Source organism: Chenopodium album, chromosome 4 (assembly GCF_948465745.1).
Source record: "Chenopodium album chromosome 4, dcCheAlbu1.1, whole genome shotgun sequence".
Lineage (NCBI taxonomy): Eukaryota > Viridiplantae > Streptophyta > Magnoliopsida > Caryophyllales > Amaranthaceae > Chenopodium > Chenopodium album.
The window spans coordinates 69,992,976-70,019,075 of NC_137837.1; the positions used below are offsets into that span (position 1 = coordinate 69,992,976).

The following is a 26,100-nucleotide window of genomic DNA, read 5'->3' on the forward strand; positions in this document are numbered from 1 at the left end:
TCCAATTAAGGTCACGAATAGCACTAACCGGGTCCTTTGGTATAGGAGAGATGGTAGTAGTTGTCATTGTGTTTAGGTTGGAATACTTCGGGTTAGGCTTAATAATGTCGTCCTTAGCTCTAGTGGTCATGGGGTGAGGTACGGTGGGTTGCGGACTGGTGGCAGAGGTGGGGCAGAGCTGTCGGCAGTGACAGAAGTGGCGAGGCTGGCAGTCATGGTTGGGGAGTGATCCTCACTTCGTGAGGAAGTGAGGATGGGGCTGTCAAAAAACGGAGGTATGAGGATTGGGGTGTGTTGGGCCTCAGTCTGAGGAGAGCCCACCCTTGGAGTTGTGACAGTAGAGGGAGGAGTGGCGTTGGAGATAGGAGTTGGCCCAGGAGAAAGAGTGGGCTGAACTGGTGGAGTCGGCCCAGTAGGTGGCGTGGGCTAGACTGGAAAAGGAGGGAGTTGAGGTTGAGTGGTGACCAAATGGTGAATGTGATTTGATGGAGCATAGTCCAAAAAATCATAATCATCAATTTTCGGTGTGTGAACCTTTGAGAATGGGAATTCATTTTCAATAAATTTCATATGCCTACAAATAATGATTTTTCCATTTGATAAATTATAGCACTTCGAACCACCACTACTACAAAAAAGGGCAAAGAAACAATTCTAAATATGCCTAAGAGACCAATAAATGTATGGTTTATATCTCAGTGGTCTCTTAGCATAAGAAACCATAATTTTTGTATGGTTAGTTAGATTGAGGTAAGAAACCATAATTTTAAGAGATATGGTTTCTTAAATGAGCTCTTGATTCGTGAATATTAAATGATAAGAAACCATATTTTTGAGATTTATGGTGTCTAACATTAAGAGATAAGATACCATATTTCTCACTAATTTGGTTTCTTATTTCTTATTATCTGGTGATTCAGGTCGTTGTTGGATAATATTAAATATATATTATCTCACTAATTTGGTCTTATATATATTAGTAATATTAAATATATATATATATATATATATATATATATATATATATATATATATATATATATATATATATATATATATTATATTAGATGTATGGTTTCTTTGTTCTTTTTTTTTAATTAATATTTTTTCAAATAATATAATATATATATACATATATATATATATATATATATATATATATATATATATATATATATATATATATATATATATATATATTAGTAATATTAAATATCTTCATTATAAAATGAACCTGCCACGCATGCTTTATTTCCTAAAAAATGTATATACATCAAAAGTGTACTGTAGGCATAATAATAAGCATTATATAATCATTTAATATAAAAACAATGTAGTGGCTTTACAATTCATCCAAACTAACAGCATTTATCTAATAAGTACCTAATTCAAAAATTCAAACCACCAAAACTATCCACTAAAAAACGCATTGTACGTACTAACTGTTATATCAAGCAACAAAATAATCATGTTTTCTCAATCACAAATTAAAAACAAAGATAATAGTGATCAAGATCCATTTTCTCCAGACTTGTAATTGTTGACTTGTTTTTGCTTCAAAACATAAGTAACCCAAGTGTCTCGTATCTCATCAATCATTTCTTCAGAATAAGTGGTAGGAACTCGAGGAAAATACTACAAAAAAACAAGGATTAGAATTTATATCCGCAAAACGTAAATTAAGAGTGTTGCTTTCAACGTGTGAAAGGATTTACCTTTGGTGGAACTACTTGTCCTCTACTTTCAATAGTCTTTAGCATGTAACAACATACATAATATCCACATACTTTGGATCCTATAGGTTGACGAGGACACTACAATACAGAAAAAAATAAATATACAAATAAGTTAAATGTAATTGTTCATTGTTACGTAAACGATTGTAATCATACAACAAGGTCCTAAGTTTACACATTTTTCATTGTTTGGGTGTGTACTACGTTTCATTTTACTCATAGTTTGAGTGCTAGGCAAATTAAAAAAGCTAATATAGTTTAGATAGGATATGTAATGTATCACTACAGCAAGAAGATAAAAATCTAGGTTCTAACTTATATCCGCGTTTCTCTAGTGATTAATTAAGATTCACTTTTGAACACATAGTTTAAGGTATTCACAATATAGCAACAAGTGGTTAATTACATACCTGTGGGGTAATCCAAGCAATTCCAGGATTCTTCTTTAGTTTCTTGATATCCTTCCGATGAATTACGCTAAATTTTGTAAGTCCCCTATTAAATCATAAATATATATTAGGCATACGTAGAATGATAATGTTATAAAATAAAAATACAACTAAAATAGATAATAAAATGTACATACACTGCTATGGTCTTTTGTGCAAATTCACTAATGTCATCTTGTCCTGCTGAATCAAGCCAAAACACTGTACCTTTCCACGGACTTATCGCAGCTAAAGTCCAATGAAAACTGCATATTCATTCATTTTCATATGATTCCATACAAACAACAGTAGGAAATATTAGCAATTAATTTAAAAAACTTTCTCTTGAATGATAAAAACATAGGTAAATCACCTACTTTTCATAAAACGGTGCAAAAAATAGTTGATTGATATTCTTGCCTCCATTGCACCCAAAAATGTTACACAAGTAGTCAAAGCGAACCTCCTCTTCTACTGTTGGGGATAACGGAGAAACAAAATTAACATCGCAAAATCCATACATCCCTGCCACACTCTCCTTTTGACAGACTTCACTTAAGTACCTACACATAAGTATATAAAAAAATTATTTTATACATGACAGTAATAAAAGTCATCATTTTTTTTTTCTTGAATAATAAAGGTAATTTACTTAAGACATAAAAAATAGAAAGAAAAAAAAAACATTTGAAAATTATATACACTTACTTCATGAAAATCAACATGTGAGATGCTCCAACTTCTTTTTGGAAGCACCAATCAAGCATTTTAGAAAAATCAAGTCTAACATCCATCTCATTATTGAACACGCTATTTGGAATTGTTACTATGATCTTTTCATCTTTCTTTCTCAATTCCATAGCTTTACCCATAAACACTTCTAACAAACCTGAGTTCACCTTTGCTCGATCTGCATCATCAATGATATACTCTTTTTCGGATGATGCTTGTTTTGGTGAAGATTGCAAGATAGAGGTATCCTCTTTTTCTTGTTCTAGCTATTTATATACACAATACATGTAATGACGTTAAATATAATGATATTAAGACAAATTAAAATAATTAGTCACATAAATATTCATACCTTTTTTTTTGGAAAAATCAAGTGAGCCGGCCATGGAACAAATGTTTCCTTTGCTTCATAAATGTAAAGGAAATCTTGAATAGGACATGATAGTAGTGCAGTCGGTTCAATGTCATTAATTATGGAGACTCGCCGATTTTCAGTAGACACATCAAAAAAATGATTCTTGACTGCTAGGTTTTTCCCTGGTATATACACTTGTCCAGTGGCCACAATCTTGATTTCTTTGTTATCTTCAATGGCCAAGCAACAATCATGCATACCCTTGTCATTTAGGCAATAAGGCATACACTTAGTCAAAGAATAAAAAAGCGGGCATATAAAAGTTATATTCATTTACAAAAACAGATTTATGTAATTGCAACTGACGAAAAGAAGTGGAAATAATAGTAACAATAATACCTCAGGAAGGTCACTAATATGAAAATTATTGTCTATTTCAGACCAAGAAACAGCAGAGTTCTTGTGTTGTGGAGATTGATCTAGTTGTTCATTGTAGGGGACATTGTCTTTAGTGGGCCAAGACACATGATAAGGGTCAGCTTGTTCTGGCTCCTTTTCTTGCTCTTCATGTTCAAATGAAGGTAATTCAGGACTTGACACTTGTCTAACCTGACCATTAATATCACCTGATAGTAATTGGGTAAAGAAACCATTTGTATGCTCCAAATTAGCCATAGCCAAACTAGTACCTTGGGCAGTACTCTGACTACCAACTCTCATTATCTGTGATTGGTAGTCGATACCACCAAAGTTACCATTCACGTGATCATTGAATTGTACATGCTGTCCATTAGGAATGCCAAGAAACCCACCTCCACCTATAGTAGTTTGAAATTGATTCATTTGCTTTAATTGCTCGGGGTTTAGGATTAACATCATACAAGACATAAAGACATTTTGTTGGTTTTGAATCATCGCTATATGCGACTGCATAGATGTGAGTTGTGCATGCATATGGCTAGGTGGTGTAGGTTTGTTGTACCCAAAGTATTGCTTGTTTGTGATTCCAGACCCAACACCTCTGACATGTCCACCACGCTCCGGCTTTTTTAGTGCTCTTGCCAAAATATCATCACGACGACTGTGAAAAACCACTTCACCTCTTTCAGCCTGACCTTTCAATTCATTCTGACATCAACAAAGCCAACCAGTTATGAACTGACTAGTTTAGAGCCAATTAATTATCAAGTAATCAACACAACACTTACAATTGCATTTGCTGTAACTTCATCTATTGGATTACTAAAAGTGTATATTCCATCTTTCACATGTGCATGAGCTTTCAACCAGGTTTCATGTCGAGGCACCTCATCGACATGGATCCCTTTTCTCAAAAATTCTTTAGCCTGACAGTAAAATAAATAATATTATGACATTCAAAAATTATTTTGCCTAACTAAGTCTCACACAACCTTTACCAATTGAAAAAAAATAAAAGTGTATATTGAAAATTACTATCTCGTCTCTGTAATATTGATACCCAAGTCGGCCACCTCGATAGCTTGATGTCTTATGCTTTGACCGTTTTCGACCATTTTCACTCAAAACCTTTGGATGATAATGGCTCATGGTTAAAATATGCACACATCTTTTTCTTGTATGTAAATAGATTGTATAAAAATAATAATAAAAAAAAAGGCATATGCACACATCATTTTCTTGTATGTAAATAGATTGTATAAAAAAAATTTAAAAAAAAGGCATATGCTCACAACTTTTTCTTGTATGTAAATAGATTGTATAAAAATAATAATAAAAAAAAGGCAACAAACAAATACCTTGAAGTCATCAGAAGTACTCCATGTAACAAATCTGTCCCAAATTGTTTGTGTTATCCAAGGATATTTCCAACTAGGTGCCCCACTCCTTAACCTTCCAGATTGTTTATGGTACATCCATTTTTTTCTTAGTCTTGTCTTGAATGCTCTCCATCTATTATCTGCTTGCCTCATGATCCATGCTTTACGCTCTTCTAAAACTATAAAACCTTTCTACATCATTTACAAATTTATCATCATTGTTGGACACAAATTTTAACTAAGTTTTTAATAAAAGAAATAATTAGGTACATATATAGATATTTACCTTTATTAAGTCAAAGACTCCATCTTGGGTTTCTTTAGGAACTTCTTTCCAACTTTTATAGCTGATACATATTTGCTCCCGAGCAATTACACCAACATATGTGGAAAAGGTATCTTTATGATCCCCGCATGGTATTTTGGTAATTGGATCCCACTCTAAAGGAATTTTGGTTCCATTTTGAATGGCCTTTCCTACAGCAGCAAGTACAGTGCGCCCCCTCTCATCCTCACGCCTATCTCGTTCTGCATCAGAATCGTCTTCATGTTCATTATTCTCTTCACATATAGCATGTACTCTTTTAGTCATGATCCTGTAAAGATGTAAAATAATATATAAGACTTTTCAAGTGTTGTTACTTTTAAAGCGACATGAGGATAAAAGAAAGAAATTCTTAAAAATCGGTAGATAATTAAGCAAAAATTTATAGGACAACATAATTCTATTAAAGGAAATATCATAGGTCATTCACAACACATTTGATCCCTTCATACAAACTATTAGCTAACAAAAAAAAATCTATGTAATTTTCTTACAAAAAGTATGTGATTTACTGTCAATTATTTCGACGACGCTTTCTAGAAGTACCCTCCTTATAATTTCCATCAACTTCTATGCCTTCGTCATGATCTTCGCGTACATAAGCTGAAGAATTCTCACAAAAGTCATCACTGACATCATCAACTTGTACCACCTTGGCAGCAGGAAATTCCTGCAACTCCATATCATTATCATCAAAATCATCACTTTCATCAATATCATGTCGAGGCCTCGGCTTTATAACTGCTGCCTTTTTCTTATCAATTGCATCTGCTATGTAAAACACTTGTCTCGCTTGACTAAGTAATATATAAGGATCGTCTTCGTGACCAAGTTTGTCAAAATTAACCAAAGTAAACCCTATATCTTCATATTCAACTCCATTATTGTTATCGACCCATTTGCACCCAAGAATTGGTATTGTAAAATCTGTATAATGCAACTCAATAATCTGGTGAATGACTCCATAATACCACATTTTACCATAGGCTGGACAATTATCTTTAGCACTAGCAAAATGCATAGCTTCAGATTCAACAGCTACTCCACTATTCTTCATAGTACTAATATCATCCTGGTCTTTAGTGTAAAATGTACAACCATTATAAACGTATCCAGAGTAAAAGGATGCTCTAAAGTTGGGTCCTCGAGCTAAAGTTCTAACCCAATCAGAAACAGAATGTGTTGAGTTCTGAAGAGCTATAATTACTTGATCTTTCAACCAAGTACTAAAAGATCTATTATGCTCACTATGTAAAGATTTTTTATTAGCCTTACGATTCTTTGCAGCTAGGTAAGCTAAGTGTTTCTCAATATATGGTGCAACTTCCTCCTCATTAAACAAAATGTATGTGTGAGCTTTATTCCAATCTTCATAAGTTAAATCAACTTCTTTGCGACCTATGATCCTTTTTCCTTCCATTCTTCCGCTATGTCGAGACTGAGGAAGCCCGATTACCTTGGCATTTTCAAGGTATTGACTACAATGTTCAACAGCATCTTCATAAAATAGTCTTTCAGCAATACAAGCTTCTGGTCGACGAAAGTTCTTAACATATCCCTTGTATGTTTTCATTTGTCGTTCAAATGCCCATTGCGCTCTCAAATAAGATGGCCCACAATACCTTATCTCTCTTACTAAGTGAATTGGCAAATGAACCATAATATCAAAAAACGAAGGGGGGAAGAACATCTCTAATTGACCAATAATGATTGCAATTTCATTTTCCCAATCATCTAAGTCCTTAGGGTTGATGACTTTTTCATACATGGCATTGAAGAAAGAACACAATCGAATAATGGCATTTCGAACATTTTTTGGTAAAATTGATCGAATAACAATGGGTAACAAATATTGCATCAGAACATGGCAATCATGAGACTTCAGCCCTATAAGTTTCAGATTCTCCATCGAAACAAGGTTGCTGAAATTAGAAGAAAAACCCTCTGGTACTTTCACTGAAGTTAAACACTCACAAAACAATTTTTTCTCGTTCCGTGAAAGTGTATAAGCTGCGGGAGGAAGATAAGTTTTAGAATTTCGGTCGACAACATGAAGTTCACTTCTAATCCCCATTTATTTCAAGTCATTTCTGGCATTAACACCATCTTTGGTCTTCTTACGGACATCCAAAAGAGTTCCAATCAAGCTATCACAAACATTTTTCTCAATATGCATCACATCTAAGCAATGCCTCACAAATAAGAATTTCCAATAAGACAAGCGCCAAAATTCAGAACATTTCTTATATCCCTTCTTAACAAGTGTAGATTTATGCTTCTTCCCAAAAGTAATCTGAATGTATTTAACCTTTTCAAACACCTCCATGCCACTTAATACTATCGACCTTCTTTCCAATTCTTGTTCACCATCAAAAGCTTTTCTCTTTTTGCGGTATGGATGATCAGTAGGTAACCATTTTTGATTTTTTGGGTAGACCATCTTTTTAGATGCTGATAGCCATGTTCCCTTCAAATTATCCTCACATATGGGACAAGGTGTTTCCCCCTTTACTGTATACCCTGAAAGATTACCGTATGCAGGATAATCTTGTATGGTGCAAAACAACATAGCTTTCAGGTTAAACATTTCATTTCGATATGCGTCAAATACTTCTACACCTTTATCCCATAACAACTTCAAATCATCAATGAGGGGGGCCAAGTAGACATCAATATCATTTCCCGGTTGTTTTGGCCCCGAAATTAGCAAAGAAAGCATCATGTACTTCCTTTTCATAATTAATGAAGGAGGTAGGTTATAAGTAACCAAAATTACTGGCCATGTACTATGTATGCTGCTAAGGGAGCCAAAGGATTCATACCATCGGTAGACAATGCAAGGCGTAAGTTTCGATTTTCTTTACGAAATTCTGGAAATTTTCAATCTATAAACTTCCACTGTGGGGAGTCAGCTGGGTGTCTAAGTAACCCATCTTTCTTTCGACCATTGCAATGCCATGTTAATCTTTTAGCATCTTCTGCTTTCGAAAAAAGACGTCTGAATTGTGGAATTATAGGAAAATACCACAATATCTTGGTTGGGATGCCTTCTTTCTTCTTATATCGTGAGGCATTACATACCGGGCAATTCTTTAAGGACACATGCTCATTTCTATATAGTATGCAATCATTAGGGAAAGCATGGATTTTCTCGTAGGGAAAGCCCATCGTAGTCAATATTTTTTTTAGCCTGATAGGTACCACTTGGCAAGACATTCTCATCCAGAAGAATGTCTTTCACTAATTCAAGTACTGTAGTAAAACTCTTATCAGTTAATCCATGGCCAGCCTTCAAATTATATAATCTAAGTACAGCCGATAATTTTGTGTACTTATTGCAACCTGGGTATAAGGGCAATTCAGAATCTTTTAACAACCCTTCAAATGTGGCAGGATTGTCATCAAACTTATTTTGAGCTGCATGTATCATGTCCCCTAACCTATCACCCTCATCAAAATTTAACCCTTCATTAATATTATTTCTAAAATCACTAGTAGGATTAATTTAACCCTTCATTAATATTATTTCTAAAATCACTAGTAGGATTTTTCTCCAAACTCTCTCCATGCCACGTCCAACGAGTATATGTTCTATCAAAAGAATTCTTAGACAAATGACCAAGAATATCATCTATTGATCTATACAAAAAATTATGGCATTTGAAACAAGGGCATGGTAACTTAGAACGATTTCCAGCATTCTGAACAACAAAATTAATGCAATCCCTTATTCCAGCTTCATAACGTGGGTCACCCGGTTTTGAATTTGATATCCAACTTCGATCCATTTCTACGAATTAATGTAATCAAGATAAAGTAAAATAAAATAACAATACATATAAATATATTTGAAAATATGCAAGCAATTAGAAGTAACTTAGAGGAATAGCCATTTATTAACACTTTACAGGGCACTCTTATTAACTACTCTAGAAAACTAAGTGCATCAATCCTTTAGTTTCAATATACAAATTATTTTTTAAAATTATTTTTTTAAAAGTAATTGCAATCTTCCCATTTATGAGTTATAAGCATAGCAACATCAATAAACAAAGTCGAACTATTTTTTTTCTGCTTCATTCTTCTTATACTCACAACTTGTTTATTTTATTTACTTTAATAATGTGTTATTTTAAGTGAATTTTTTTAAATGGGTATATTATCATTTATGAGATTATTATCTAAACCTTGATTAGAGGAAAAACTTCAGTATAACTTGACAACTTAGGTAATTGATGTATACTAGTTAAACTTCATAATCTAGCACACATACAAACATTAATCATATATAATTATATAATTTTACAAGAAAATTAACAACACAATTATATACAAAATTCAATTTTGTATACGAAATTCAATTTTGTACGAAATTCATAATTGATTTGTATAATTAAAACTAAAAAAATAAATAAAGAAGACGACACATTATCTAACACAATTTGACTCCGTACACTTGACGAGTAGATGCGGGCTGGGTGGAAGAGCGGCAGTGAAGGTGGCTAAGTGGTGTTCGAGTGGTTCGATGGACGATTGTTAGGGTTAATACACAGAAATTCTCCAATAAAACCCACATAAATTGAACAAATTAGAAAATGGAGATGAATAAGTAGCACTGGCCGGTTGAGATTGGCTGATGATCGAAATTCGTGGTGGTGGGAAAGCGCGCGATGTGAATGGCGGCAACACTAATGGGTTTTCAATGGAGTGCGAGTACTACTGTAAAAATAAGATTTTTTTTTTTTTAGTTTTTTTGGGAGTTTGCAATATTTTAGATGGAAAACAAAGGGGTAGAATTTGTGGCTTAGATTAAACGTGGGGAGCATGTGCAATTTGTTTTCTTTATTTTTTTTTTAAAAAAAAAAAAAAAAAGTTAACATAAGAAACCATATTACATACAATCATGGTATCTTTTGTTTTCATCTTTTAGTTAGGAATAGTCATTATAGATAAGAAACCATACATAGTTAGTGAGTGGTTTCTTATATTTAATCTAAGAAACCACACTTCTCATATTTTTGGTTTCTTTATCTAAGAAACCGGATAAGTGAGTTATGTGGTTCTTTATAAATGATTCCTTAGACTTTTTTTGTAGTAGTGCACGATGATTTGGCGCTGGGCCAAGATAGACACAAGGAGTGGACCGTTCTTACAATTTATTAATAGTGGTAGAAGGGAATAGAGGAAAACATAAGCAACCAAAGACTCGTAATGTCGAATAGAGAGGATCACGTTGGTATAAAACTTGGGTTGGTGATTTATAATCTAAGACTTTAGTTGGTAGAATGTTTAGGAGATAAGTAGCCATAGCTAGAGCATGATGCCAAAAAGAGAGTGGCAAGGATGCATGAGCAAGAAGGGTCCGAATAATATTATTGATTAATTTATGTGACGTTCAACTTTACCATTTTGAGGAGAAGTGTGAGGACAAGAGAGACGATAGAGCATGCCATGGGTTTCAAAAAAAAAATTAGAGTGCCATTAACATACTCAGTGCCATTATCACATTGAAAAGTCTTTATGTTACGTTCAAATTGTGTTTGGACTTTTTATGAAAAGATTGAAAAAGATGTTTAACTTGGGATTTCTTTGAAATAGGATAAGTCCATAAAAATTTGTTGTAATCATCAAGAAATAAGAGATAATAACAATGACCAGAAGAACTAGGAGAAGTCCATAGATCACTATGAATTATATCAAAGGGTAAAGCAGTGTGCGACATAGAATCATAGAAAGGTAACTTAACGTGTTTCCCTAAAGGACACGATGAACAAAAAGAATTACAAGCCTGATTACATTCAATTAAATTTTGACTACTTAAAGATCTAAGAACAACATCTCCAGGGTGGCCCAGGCGATTATGCCAAAGATCGAAGGAAAGAGCAGTAAAATTTGAATTTTGGACAGAAGAGTTGGCTTGATCGTTTGGAAAAATTGGATATAGGTCACCGGTACTGTCACATCTCATTAGATGAGCCCCCGTCTGTAAATATGTAATCCCCATATTTTTATATATATTATAAATGAAATTTTACTTTATTTATAATATTTATTAGTATTTTTCCGAATTTTATTTTAAAAAGTTTCAAATTATTTTGGGTGGAAAATTATTTTTATTACATTATGATTTTTTTTATGAACCATCATTCTACAGTTCATGTCCAACAAACAAATTCTAACTCACTTTACTTATTTAATTGGCCCATAATTTGCATGAGGCCCAATATTCCTTCATACCCTAGAATTCTCTCTCCTATAAATACCCCATACATCCCCAAAAATTTTCCCCACACAAAAGGTTAGTCTAATTTTCTTTCTCCTTTGTTTTATTTCTTTTATTTTTATTTTTTCTTTTCCTTTTCCTTTTCTTTTATTTTTTTTTCCTTTCTTTTCCTTTTCTTTTTTTTTTTCTTTTTTTCTTTTCTTTTCCTCTTTACGTGAGTTTCACTCACCACCATTGTTCCCGCCCCTTATGCCGCCCAGCCACCACCGGTGCGCCTTCCTGCCGCCGCCACCTGACACTGGCGACCCACCAGCGGCCCAGTCGTGGCCCACTCCCCTTTCCTCCTCCTTTGTTTTATTTTTTAGTTTTGCTTAGAATTGATTTAATTGTTTTGGGTTTTGATTTTGTAGTATAAAGATTATATTTTTAGTATCAAAATCATGTTTTTGATAGCTTAAATCTATAATTTTAGATTTTAATTATGTTATAAATTTTCAGATTTTGTGATTTTAAAACCTAGGGTTTTAATTTGTTTAAATTGGGATTTTAGGGTTCTAATGATCAATTAATTTGGGGCTTTTGTTCCTATTGTATTTCTAATAATTAATTAAGCATAAAAACATGTTTTTAATGAAGGTTTAAGGACTTTTAATCAAATTTATATTGCTGGAAATTTGGTTAAGTATTAATTTATTGTTGTTGGTTGTTTTCTAGGAAGTGATTATTCACTAGGAGACTTTTAAGTGATTAAAAGTGGCACAAAGGATTGTTTACACGAGGTACGTACATGTCTACTTCGTTGTAAGTAGTATCATGTTTAGGTACCAAAGAAAATAACTTAGTTTCATGATTAGAGAACACTTGGATGAAAATTGTTTGGTTATATATTTAATTAATTCACGTGCTTAATTTTATAAGACATGTTTGGGTGAATTGATTATGTTTGTATGGAATTATGGATGCAAGCATGTTGAATTATATTGGATTAATTGTTTGTTTGGAATGTTGATACAAGCATATTTTTATTGGATTGGTTTATTAACCATGTTTGGATTATTAAAGGATTGGAATTGAATGGTTTAAGTGAAATGAATTTATTAATTATTCCACAAGGTTATTATTTATTTATTACTCAATCATGACTTGTTAGTATGTTGAGTAAAGGTGGATTATTAAGCCGAAATGGCTAGGTGGGTTGACTATGTTCAACAATTTTCGATAATTTGGAAGTTTAATGGAATTAAAGGTCAACTTTTGATGTGATCACCATTGTCCTAAATAAGATTAAAAATGAATTGATGTATGATTTTTATGTATGGTCTATTTGATTGAGTCGGCTATTAATTAAAATTGTAATCACGTAAAGTGAAACATGGATGAGCAATAAAACTCTGGAAAGCGTGCACTTCTAGAGTATTGGCAATTATGGGTTGGGGTACACGGTGGTAGCCCGTGGATTTTCGAGGCTTGTTTGATCAACATGTCCGCTTTTCTTTTGGTATTTACATTTTATTTTATAATGAAAGTTATATGGGATCCTAGACTAACTTTGTGAGAATGGAGTCGCGCCCATTCTTGCATTGCGCTAAACTTTTATTTTAAATGGTCATTTGGGACCAAAATGATTTGGTGGATTGGACAACCTCGTCTTTTGCATACTCCAAATTAAATTAATCAAATTAAATACAAATAGTCAAGTGTTTGGGATTGGTTAGTAAGTATGCTAGGTTTGGTGCTTTTGTGTGTGTTTTCTTTTGGTCATGGCCTTCGCCTTTCAATGACCTTGTGATGATCCAATTATTACACTTGTATTATTGGGGAGCAGTATTGCACAGGTTAGCTTGATGATGTGAAGTTCGGGAATTTAACATACGCATTGTCAAGAGATTGGTGTGATTGAGAGGATTCGTTCTTTATGTTGAACTTATTTATGTTTTACTATTTTAATTATGTTTTGGTATTTTTTAATATTAGTTTGATTTAATAAGGGCCTTTATGGTTCCAATTTGTAAGCTTTGACTTATTCATTTTCTAAACTATATTATTTTAAGATTTAAGTTGGATTTCCGCTGCAATACTTTGATAAAGCCTTAACCTTTTAACACGTGGCGGTAACATGCCAATGGTTCTCCTCTATTTTTATTTAAAGTAAGTGGTTTGGAAATGGAAGAATTATTGGGGTGTTACAAAATTATTGTTGTCCGTGCGATTGAGATTTGTAAGCATTTGCATAGCAGCTTCAATATTCGTCGGGGTGGGATTCGGACCATTGTCCGTACAGTATGCTTGAGGAGCGTGGCCCAAGATTCCAGGCCCACCTGGCTGAGAAACTGTTGAAGATGATGCAGGCCGAGGAGCCCAGGATTGGGCTGGGTACGGGCAAGGGGGGTTGGCCCAATACGGGGCCCAAGGTCCAAGCCAAGAGAAAGGGGCCTGCTGAAATTGCCATTGCTACTGTGGGGTTGGGCCAGTTTGCTGCTGGGCTGGGCCAGAATTGCGAGGCTTCCCTGTAGGCTTGGAGGCAGATTTCTTTTGGTTGATGTTCTTTTTGTTCGACCGTGAAGAACTCACAGAGGAGTCGGACTGGTGCTGGTTGTCGGAGGTGGAGACAAGAGCTGTCGTCGGACGACTAGTGGAACCCCCTTCCTTAGCCAGACGATTCTTAATAGTTCGCTCGGCTAATTTCAGACGAGAGCGGCAGCTTTCAAATGACGGCAATGGTTCTTGATTTTGGATAAAATCTACCGTGCCGGCATATGCCTCGGGGAGGCCGGCTGTGAACTTGAGAATGAGACGGGTATCGGGAATCGGAGCATCAACATCCGCAAGACGATCGGCAAGGGATTTGATGTGATTACAATAGCCATCAATGGAAGAGAAATTCTCGAAATCAAGGTCAGCAAGTTCTTGTTCGAGATGAGAAGCCCGGGAAGCTTTGTTGTCCTGGAACATAGACTCAAGGCGAGCCCAAGCACCCTGAGCGGTGTCATCCTTGAGAAGGATGGCAGTCAGCAGATCATGAGAAATGGAACCATAAATCCAATTAAGGACCGCGACATCTAAACGTTTCCAAAAGGCCAAGTCTGCGGTCTTAAACTTTTCATATGCAGCAAGCTCCGTCGCCTCCGTAGGAGGAATGATGTGATACGTAAGGTTGTGAACCCTACATAGCACCTTAAAAAGAGCGGCCCAAGAGTGGTACATTCCGGCGGCATCCAAAGTGATCGGAATTAGAGACTTTACATTGGTGATAACAAAGGCAGGATGATACTTGGGTGAGTCGGCCATGGAATGTGGCAGCGAAAGGTTGAATGAAAAATTGAGGAAGAGGGAGGAGATTGGCCGTGAGAAGAAGAGGAAGAGAATTAGAATCGAAACCCTACTGATACCATAAAAGATTATGATCATTGATCATTTCCATTAGCTGTGCCATGAATATATACAAAATATAGTAGCAATCTTCGGCTACAATTATGCTAACCAACTACAATTATCCTAACAAACTAGGAAAGGATATATACTCAAATATACACTTAACTAACTAAGATATATACATGAATATATTAACATATATTCTAACAATGAGATTGTAATGGCTGACTTAAGCCTTCTTCCTACTTAATAATATAAGCTCAGTTTCTGTCAAAAAAAATAAATAAAATAATGAATGGTTTACAATTACCTATAACTTACTTATACTGTATTAGTTTGATACATGAAAATATCATTATTGTCACGTCACTTCTTTTTTGAAACTTTATTTTTATGCAATATATATTATTCCTACTTTTTAAGTTTTTTTTTTTTTTTAAAAAAAAAAAAAAAAAACACTAAAACAATTCATCTTAACTTCACAAAATATCATTAAACACAATTAGTTCATTATTTTCCACAACAGCAATACGATGGACAATATCGACCTCCGATATTTTTCATTTTAGACTATCGAGTGCTATAAGATAACTAGTTTAGATAAATTTATCAATATCCATAATTATGTGTGTCAACTATTGTAATATAATATAAATATAGCTTGATGTAATTTGTTAATTAATAAATAATTTTAATGTATTTTATTTTATATATTTACGAACTGATTTATCCCTAAAAAATATACATTTTCATAATGATTTATATCTAAAAGAAAAGTGTAATTATTTTTATAATGAAATACATTGTTGTTTTGTAATTAAAATTAACTCATAACATCATTTCACTTAAACACTAATTTCATATAAAACACATTGAATAAAATAAATTTGTTTTATTTTGTAAACATTTTTCTCATGAAAATTGAAAAGCAGATGAACAAAGCATGAGCTTATTTTTATTAACTTCAAAATCTTTTCAATTCATCCACAAAATGGTAAAATTATATATTTAAAATTTTCATCAATAAAAAAATCCAACCATTAATGATTAATCTATCATTTTGTAGTTAATTATCATTTAGTAAAAATAGCAAAAAGTAAATACATTGAAAGTAAATATTGATATAATAAAACTAAAAACATTTGCACACTAACAAAGTAACAATATTTTTATATTGCCTTTGTTTTCATATATGTTGTATCACTTGTATGGATTATACTTGTATGAAAGATTAATTATATTTTAAGTGTCATTGTACAATATTGACAAAAAAAAAATAAATAAATAAATAAATTATAAGAATTATAATCAAATACAAGATATGTGAATTATCTAAATGTCAAAATGTTGGTTTTAATTTTAAATAAAGGGTACTAACTTGTTTTGCATTATTTTTGTTTAATGTATCCAATTTTTTTGAAAACTATAAACCAAAAATAAGAAACAAGAAAATAGAGTTTTCACTTTTTTCGCTGTCGATAAGAAATAAGTTTGACTAATTTTTATTCATTATATGACATATTGACATACTTACCTCCGTTTTTTTAGTTGGCATGTATTCCTTTTTAGAAAGTTTATTTTTAATTGACACGTCTCCTTTTTAAGTAAGTTTTATACATTGTATTTACTAGTGTACCTCACTTGCTTTATCATATCATTCTCTCTCATCTCCTTACTATGTGTGCCCCTAAATTTAAATGTCAACTAAATAGGAACATGAAAGTATATCTTATTATTTTGAAAAACAAATAACCAAAAAAAACACACATCAATACCAAAAGAGAACCCTTTTCTTTCTTTCTTTTATTTTTTTTTAATTCATTTTTCGAGATTGGTTTTGATTTTGCAAAGTTTATCCATAGCTTTAAACTTTCAATCATTTATAGATGTATAAATAATTAAGGATTGAAAATTATTATGGTAAGATAAGACATCCTATCTTAGGTTGTTCTCTTCAAATTATTTTCAGTTCAGTTCTTAATTTCATTCTCTCATAAAATATTCAGTTCATTTCATTTCAGCCAATCAGAAGTGTTGAAACCCATTGTAGCCCACTTATGAGTGTCCCACATTGGAGAAATATGAGAGATGATTTCACTTTATAAGGTAGAAGAGTACCTCCTACTATAGCCAATTGGTTTTAGTATGGAAGCTCCAAAGCCTAGTTTGTGGACCAAAATTTCCTCCTCCTTGTTCGGGTTGCCCAGGCCCATTTCATATTGTTTCAAAAAATTTAACAAGAAGGGCATGTTCACATTTACTAAACTAAGCTAAACTGAACTGAACTGATTAGAGCTGAACTGAACTGAAATGAATAAATTATTAGAGAAGAAAACTAAAAACTGAATTGAACTGTAATGAAATTAAGCTAAAGTGAACATGTCATTAGTCTAAATGTCTAGTTAGCGTCTAAGGTCATTAGTGCTGTCAAATTTCAAACCGAAACCGTTTAACTGTCTGAATTCAACCGACCCAAATGAAAACCGAACCGATTAAAAACCGTTTTTTTTTAAACCGACCTGAACTGCATTTTAGTAAACTCGAAACCGAACCAATCCGAATAATGTTAAACCGTTTAAGAACCGAACATGTTAACGAACCGAACCAAATATAAACCGAACTGAAAGAAAACCAAACCGAAAAAGAACCGAACCGATCTAACCCAAAACCGTTTAAACTGGCATAAAACCGCTTACACCGAACCGTTAGCAAACTGCTACCCGTTTGCACCGAACCATTTAAAAACGGAACTGATTGTAAACCGAACTGGTTATAAACCAAACCGTTTATGAACCAAACCGCTTATAAATCGAACCGTTTACAAACTTTTTTATATAATTAAATGGATTAAATATTAGAAATCTTAGAATATATTTAGCATATATTCCAAACTTATCCATTTTTCTTGAGAGCCACATTATCAAGAACTACGAGCAAAAGAAACTGGAACTTGAATAGCCAATGACACATATGATGGCTAGACTTTGTATATGACACATGTTATGCTCATATGTTTTACTAGCAGGCCAAATTTCAATATTTCAAGAGGGAATGGGGAGGGATCATTGCCATTGCCCATTGCCATCAATCATTGCCATTGCCCACTGTGATGGATTAAGGATGTTGTTTTCTGTTCATCATTGGTCACACTCTATTGGAATGTCAATTGTCAAAACCCTTAGTTTGCTCTGTTATCCTAGATGGGAAACTCCATAATCAACATGCCAGGCCTTCCACGCTTAAACCAAAAATAAACTAAAATTATATTCAGCCTTGAATAAAAAATGAAACAATTTTTTACCCACCTACCCCAAGTCCATACCTGAATTTGGAGATTTAGGGCAGCAACAACACCGATGAGAGAGAGGGAGATCAGGACAGCTTCAAGGTTTGGTATTCTGGCAGCTTCAAAGTCCTCCGTGAATGAATGTATGAGGGAGATCTGAGAGGCGCCGTGAGCTCATGAGAATAGAGTGAGAGTGGTAAAGTGAGAGTGAGAGTAAAAGGGTTTCATGTAAATCTAATCATTGATTTTTTTAATCTATGGTTCAGAATGGTGATCTGTGTGTGTTGTGGGAGAAAGAATCTAACCATTGATTTTTTAATCTATGGTTGAGAGTGGTGATCCGTGTGTGTTGTGGGAGAAAGAATCTAACCATTGATTTTTTTAATCTATGGTTGAGAGTGGTGATCCGTGTGTGTTTGTGTGTTGTATATTCATCTACAAAAATATTATTCCCTCAATTCTTAAGTATTTTTTGCCCCATTTGATCGGGATCAGATCAGTGCCCAAGACACGTATTAAAACATCTACTAGTATATCTTTATTTTCATACACGTAAAAATTATAAAAACGTTATATTAATAAAATGTATAAATAGATAAATTTAAAAAGATCACTCATGAGTCTATAACTTTGTACTAATACATATGAATAACGATGATACGAATATTTAACTATGAGATGGTTAGATGCCATGTGTTAATAAATGTGTACATATGATCGATTGAACTAATCAATATTACCTTGTTAATTAGTCATTACTGTTTTCTTTCATTATACAAATCAATGTACTTTGTAATATCTTCATAATTTCATGAAAATATATAATATATAATGATAAACGAGTCATAATTATCAGTCTTGTTGACTAATCAAGTATCGAATTACCAAATTGCAAATTTTCATTTCACAAGAACTCATCAAATCATGACTATGATAGTACGCGTAGTATATAAATGATTAAATAGGAAGCATATAATAACCTAATTGTAAAACAATAATACATTAATACACTAACTCTTATAATCTACTTCGTAATAAACTAATAAGATCAGTATGACTAAACTTGAAACAGAACATAATATGTATTTATAAAATCAATGAGAATTTGTTTATAATATACCTAAATATGAAATGATTCGTGACTTTATATAAAACTTGTGAATGCAAAAGGTTAGCAAGTACTATCAAATTTCAAACCAAAACCATTTAACTGCCCAAATCCAAACAACTCGATAAACAATTTATTTTTTGAAACCGACCCGAACCGTAATTTAGTAAACTTGAAATGAAACCGATCTGAATAACGTTAAACCATAGAAGAACCGAACCAGTTATAAACTGAACCAAAAAAGAACCGAACCAATTATAAACTGAACCAAAAAAAGAACCGGACTGTTTCTAACCCGAAATCGTTTCCAACCTGAAACTGTTTGAACCGGGATAAAAAACCGTTTACACCGCACCGTTAACAAACCGCAACCCGTCTGCACCGAACCGTTTACTACCCGGACTGTTTACAACTCGAAACCGAATTAAAACCGCTCAAGAATAAACCGAAACCGAATCGAACGGATAACTATTTAAACCGAACCAAAACCAACCCGTGAGACAATTAAACGATTTCAAACCGACCCGATTTAATACCGAACCGATTTTAAACCGAACCGAAACCGAACTGTCAAACCGTTTTGATAGTGCTAAATGTCATGGTTAGAGTAGTTGTAGACGTTATAGTGGAGTGGGCGTACAAGGGTAAAACAGGAACTGGAATCTGTTGCGGATAAGAAAACCTCCCATCTCCTTCTACTCAAAACTCAAACTGTGTCAATTGAAATCCCAAAAAAGAGTGCCAAAATATAGTGAAAAAAATAAGAGATAATGGCTGCTATAAGCATGGCCTGTGTTTCTTCACAATGCTTATCCCTTTCTTCTAAGCTTCATAATCTCTCGCTTTCTTCAACCCAATTGCCCAATTCATCTCTCAAATCACTCTCTTTCTCCGCTAATTTGTCTCACACCCTTTTTTCTCAGGGTAAGATTTTACCCCATTTACTACTTTTTTTTATGTTTCTTTCATTTTCTGGTTTTATAGTTACAAATTACTTGCTTTTGTTTTTGGATGTTTGGATTTTGTGGGTTTCAATTATTATTGTAATTTTTGCTTTTTGAATATTGGTATTACTTGTTCTGTTTTGTTTGAAGTAGTAACAATTCTTTGAATTTGAGCAGAATGATTTTCTACCCAATTTCGTTTTTATTAATTTTTTAACTAGTTTATTCGTATGTTAAACAAAAAAATGGAAATTGATGAAATGACATATTTTTTTCGGGTAGTAATGCTTAAACTTTCCCTAATCATTGAAGAAAAAATGTAAATATTGTGTATTCTTTATAATTTATGATTGAGATGCATTTGATTTGTTTGAACTATTAGTTTTGGTTCTGCAAATATTGGATTGAGGTTCATAATGTCGAAGGGAGGGTTGCATTTGCATTATTAGGGCCTGTTCAATTGCATAAATAAAATTTTGGTAATTTGAATGAATACTTAATGGCATACTGGTTTTGTTGGATCAGTTGATTTGGGTTTTATTCTTGATGATTTAGTCAATTGTGTGTGCATTTGTTTGAGAGACTTTTTTGTTTCTGGCTTGATTGCCTAGTGTGAAACTTTGGCTGGTTAAAAGCGCGATACTTGATATGTGATTTTGCAATGAAAGGCTTCTATGAGGTAGCCTTGGACTGTTTAATCTTTATTATGGAGTACATTTTCAGCAGCAATGTTCCTTAGACTCTTCACTTCACTTCAAGTACGCATGTCAAATGACTTGGACATGGATGCTTGATAGTTGAGGCTTCATTTTGAACCATAAAGTTGTATTTTTATTAACAATGAGTGAGATGCTTTTAGGTCTTGTAGCATAGCCTCTGTAATGTAGCTGGTAGCTATGAATTCGACTCGTCTTTGTCTTTCAACATGAGATATACCTGATATAAGTCTCTCAATGATATAATTTGAGTAATTTGTGTGGTTTGCTATGGCTTTTGTATTTTAGGATGCTCTTCTCTTGGCTCATTCCAGAGACGTGGCTTCTCAGTAGTCTGTGAGGCTGCCACCGAAAAGAAGGCTGATTCTGCAGCTAAAAGAACACGCCAAGCAGAGACTCGACGCCTCAGGAACAAAGCTCGCAAATCTGAGGTTAAGACTCGGATGCGGAAGGTAATTGTCTTGTTGCTTGGTGTTTCGATTTAGGGCATGAACCTTAATATTAAATTTTGAATATTGCTCTGAATCTATTTTCAGAACCTTTGGTTTACTGTGGTCTGCAATTGGTGTCGTGAATTGTGTTCTCTTGAGCAACTGTTGTGTTACCTTAAAAATAGAGCAGTACTGCAGTAGTGATTTTGGCTGTTAAGTACTTGAGTTTGATTTTCTTAACATTTGGCAGTTTCTGGTTTACCACGATTCTGTGCATAGAAAGAATATCACCTCTGTGGCTCTATGGGCTTGTTGAATGGCAAGCATGAAATAATTTCTATTCCTTTCTGCAACGATATAATATGTCCCATTTAATCATTCATATAAGAAGTGTATTGAGCAACCATGGTGTACTTCATTCACTGATTTTCTTAAGGTAGATTCTAATAGGCTAATAACTTAGACATGTGGATGTAGATTCTAAGGAATCGTTCAGTCTTAGAAGTCTGTTGCTTTATCAGAAGATTAGGGCCTTACATTCTAGATATAGTTCTCTATTTGTCCAATAATCTTGATCACCAAGTGACTTGCTTTAATACCCTATTCGTAAGAGATCATATTGCTTTTACTTGATCATGTCACGGGAGAGTGTGATTTGAGGGGAGATGAGATTGGTAGGGACATGGAATAGAATACTGTCTCCCTCATTCCAATCCCTAATGGACTAAAATGTGAAGTAATAAAAATATTCACACTGCTATTGCATGACATCAACATCTGCATTTCCCCAAGTCAGTTGCGTGGATGTAGTCTTTGGCCTGTAATCATGTTGAGGTTGTTTTCGCTAGACCACTGATCCAATAATGAAACGACCGTGCTTCTTCTTTATGATAGTAAATTAGGTATGCCAGTGCAGATTTTACCCTGCTTTTGTGTTCATTGATTTTTTCCCCTTGAATGGAAGATTCCAATTTGCCTGTCTTGAACTCTTTAAAAAACAAACTGAGCATCCATGCTTCTTCACTGTAAACAGGAAGCGTTAACAGTTCAATTAGCATTTTGATTTGGCTCATCAAATCATCGTGATTTTTTCTCCACTGGAGTAGATCAACACTCTACCTAAGCACATTATGAACCAAAAGGCATCCATGAGAGTGTTATCAGCATCCACTAGACATCTCATGTGGCCTCTCCTTATACCTCCCAAATACAATTAATATGTCTAACCATCTCTATGTCCTCTTATTCACTTAATTAACAAACTAAAAGTCTAATCAAGTTTCCTTTTTCTCAATAATAAGATTGTTGTTACTAAAAGTTAGTAGGGATAGTCTCACAGCTGTACATCTTATTTTGTCACCTTGTATGGAAAATGTCAGGAAGATAAGACAACCTTACTCTATGGGCTGTAGTCTGTGGAAGTACTGGCTAGCTGTTACAGGACTTTTCCTATGATTTCAGTTTATGCTTTGTTTGCTTGAGTTTGTTGCCAATTGTGACTGTGAATGTGACCTTGAAATATACTACGATGAAGCCCTATAATCATCTTTTAGCAGCTATTTATCTCACTGTCATATTTGTCAAAGTTATATTTAATACAGTTTTCCTGGGACATGTAAACTGAATCTTTAAACTCCACGCAGCACTAACAGGTTTTTTAGCTGAAATTTAGTGAATAACCAATGTTCTGTAACTTCCGAGTTTTATGTTTATTCAATTTCTTGATATTGGTCTATTATTAATATCATACAGGCTTATGTTTGTTGCCTGTTTGTTAACTTCAGGTTTTCGAAGCATTGGATGCACTGAGGAAGAAGACTGGTGCAGCACCTGAAGATCTTGTACCAATAGACAACCTGATCGCTGAAGCTTATTCTGCCATTGACAAGGCAGTGGTAAAGGGTACCCTACATCGGAACACTGCTGCTCGCCGCAAATCTCGGTTGGCTAGGAACAAGAAGGTTGTGGAGATCCACCACGGATGGTACACACCTGCCCCAGCACCAACTACTGTTTAGTCTTCCTTTCAATTGTAATTAGTACTCGAGTTATATGACCTCTCAGAATCACTTCATGTATTGTAGCTCAATATCATTTTTTTTGTTATGTTACTAGTGTTATTTTGTAGCCAACGAACTACTTACGAATATGATTTTCTTCCGACACCTGAGTCCTATGAATTTTGCATATGATTTTCAAGCGACTGCGTTTTGAAAGATTCAAGTTTTTACCTCTGCAGAATTCAGCCTTGAGTGTGGTAAGAGGCCCTTACACCTAAAATTAGACTTGCTATTCAAATGTTGTGACGGGGAAATTTTGGCGCCTTGAAATTGTGTTGACAAGAATAATATTGATACTACACTTGTTATTAGACAAATTAAATACACTGTAATCATAAAAGACGAGTTTCAATTTATACTTCCTCTGTAATTTTTTTAAGCGAAATGTTTTGACTTTTTATGCTATTTACATATTCCACTTTAACTAATATTGTACAATGGCAAATATTAATTTAAAAACTAACTATCCATAGCAAATATGATTTTGATATACGTACTTGCCCATTACTCACATAAGTCAAACCCATACTCGTTCTAATTGGGGATGGATGCAATATAGAATCTGCAAAATTATACCCACTTGTCATTCCTATAATCCTATAGCCAAACTTAGAAGCAATATTTATTGACATAACATTTACTAGTTAAACTAGCACTTCATTTTATTTATTTTTTTGGTGCATACATGGGCCAAGCTCGGAAACAAAAAATTACACAACTAAACGGGGAGTAGTAACTCCCATAGCATCCTCCCAAAATGCGTTCTTTATTTCAGTTGGAGGAATATCGAAATAAACAACACCAAAACAAGTCTGCCACCTTATTACTCTTCCAAAACAAAACACAAAGTCAAAATTACAACCAAAAGAATGTACCACAACTTCTAAGAATGTGCATGCATTCACCCCTAGGTGCTCTCCATCTTGAAAAGCCTCTAAGCACTTTATGCACACATTGCTTGTGTATTTTAACTGTCTAATACTGTATAATTCTATTTCTATTACATGTACAAATTTTAGGAATACATAAATATAATTTGCGAATCTAAAAATGTGAAGATAAGTAGTAGAGCTTGGTACCTCCACTAACAAAGGTAGCGTAGCGACTAGCGAGTGATTGCGATTTCAATTTATTTTTTTTTTAATGTCAAATGAAGGGTATAGATAGAATGAGTTTGATTGATCGTAATATTTGTAAAGTGTAACTAGTCTTCTAGCCCGTGCAATGCACGGGTTGTTTATAGAAAGTTGTATTGAAAGGTAATGATCGAGGAAATACCAATAAATCATTATGGGGTGTAATGTGTAATCTAAAATATAATTAAAGAAATTAGATTTTTAGGGCTCTAATTCAAAATGAGGCTTTAAAAAAAGAAGGTGAAGGGACTAAAATTAAAGAGAGAAACGGAAAAGGTTGAATTGAATAGAGGATATGAATATGAAGCGTGTATGAGAGAGATGAAAATATAAGTTTAATGAAATAATTAAGATAGTGTAATAAAAAAATTAAAATATATATATATATATATATATATATATATATATATATAAGAAGACATGTGGCACATCTAGTGTAAAAGAAGCTAGAAAAGTGTAATATAAATGGAGACATGTGTATTTTCCGGTTAGAGTTTTTAAATACTAAGTATAGATTTGTGTATTAATTAATTAAGGCAAAATTGGCCCCAATATACAGCACGAACTTTTAACCTGAAGCAAGTAGCAACATGAAATTTGAGTTTTGACCAGTAGCTATAACAAGTAACAACACAAACTTCCTTATTAGGTGCACAAAATATCATAAATGACGCTTGATATCAATTTTTTCACCGATGACATGATTTCTAATATTTTATTATCATAAACAATTGTCTGGTATTGCATGCATCGATTTTTATGCGGGGAAAAAAATGATCAAACAAGTTTTGGAGGTGAATTTAGGGTATGTTCACTTCAGCTTAATTTCAGTTCAATTCAGCTTCTAATTTTCTTCTCTCATAAAATATTCATTTCAGCTCATTTCAATTCAGCTCCAATCAAATTAGTTCAGCTCAGCTCACTTCAATAAATGTGAGCAGACCCTTGGTCAATTTTGAGATCAAATTTAGCCAAAAAAAATACAAAAAACATCGATTTATGTGCTATAAAAATGTCTCAATTAAGGTATTGGGTCAATTTGGACCTTGAGGACTAAATATGATATCAAAATTTGCAAAAAGCTAATAAAATATTAATATTTGATAAAATTTTCGATCCTGGGTTTCATTTACTCCCTCCTTGTTTTAATAAGTGTAACACTTTTTCTTTTTTTTTTTTTTTTTTGCAAAAAACTACATTTAAATATTATATCTCTGTCCTCTCATGATCCCCAACCAAATCCATTACTACTTTTTTTATTATATATTTCCTCTCACATTCATTACATTTCAATAAACATTAACCCCACTAAATTTTGTTTACAATTTATTAATACTTCAACTACCTCACTTATCTCTTATTTTATTTAAGTCAATTAAATTGTCTAAAATTATGTGTCGATTAAACTGCAACACTTATTAAAATACGGAGGAAGTGTGATATTTTGTA

General features: G+C 33.5%; 3 protein-coding genes and 1 long non-coding RNA gene across 4 annotated transcripts; 1 reads left to right on the forward strand and 3 right to left on the reverse strand.

The window, feature by feature from the left end:
- Positions 1–1,293: 1,293 nt before the first annotated feature.
- On the reverse strand, positions 1,294–3,242 carry LOC145627175 (uncharacterized). Its single transcript, XM_081679570.1, has 6 exons — positions 2,873–3,242; positions 2,542–2,727; positions 2,323–2,430; positions 2,147–2,231; positions 1,716–1,814; positions 1,294–1,635 (listed from the first exon to the last, which is right to left on the reverse strand). Exons 1-6 carry the CDS (start codon positions 3,034–3,036, stop codon positions 1,510–1,512), a joined length of 768 nt encoding a protein of 255 aa, XP_081535696.1. The 5' UTR covers positions 3,037–3,242; the 3' UTR covers positions 1,294–1,509.
- An 836-nt stretch (positions 3,243–4,078) lies between these two features.
- Positions 4,079–4,748, reverse strand: LOC145627176 (uncharacterized). Its single transcript, XR_014111340.1, has 3 exons — positions 4,707–4,748; positions 4,460–4,597; positions 4,079–4,379 (listed from the first exon to the last, which is right to left on the reverse strand). It is a non-coding gene; the product is annotated as an uncharacterized LOC145627176 (long non-coding RNA).
- Positions 4,749–14,049: 9,301 nt separating this feature from the next.
- On the reverse strand, positions 14,050–14,886 carry LOC145628079 (uncharacterized). The gene has a single exon (XM_081680405.1). It carries the CDS (start codon positions 14,884–14,886, stop codon positions 14,050–14,052), a length of 837 nt encoding a protein of 278 aa, XP_081536531.1.
- Positions 14,887–20,044: 5,158 nt separating this feature from the next.
- LOC145629253 (small ribosomal subunit protein bS20c-like) lies at positions 20,045–23,654 on the forward strand. Its single transcript, XM_081681798.1, has 3 exons — positions 20,045–20,288; positions 21,313–21,476; positions 23,240–23,654. The coding sequence occupies exons 1-3, from the start codon at positions 20,135–20,137 to the stop codon at positions 23,471–23,473; spliced, it is 552 nt and encodes a 183-aa protein (XP_081537924.1). The 5' UTR covers positions 20,045–20,134; the 3' UTR covers positions 23,474–23,654.
- The last annotated feature ends 2,446 nt before the right edge of the window (positions 23,655–26,100 follow it).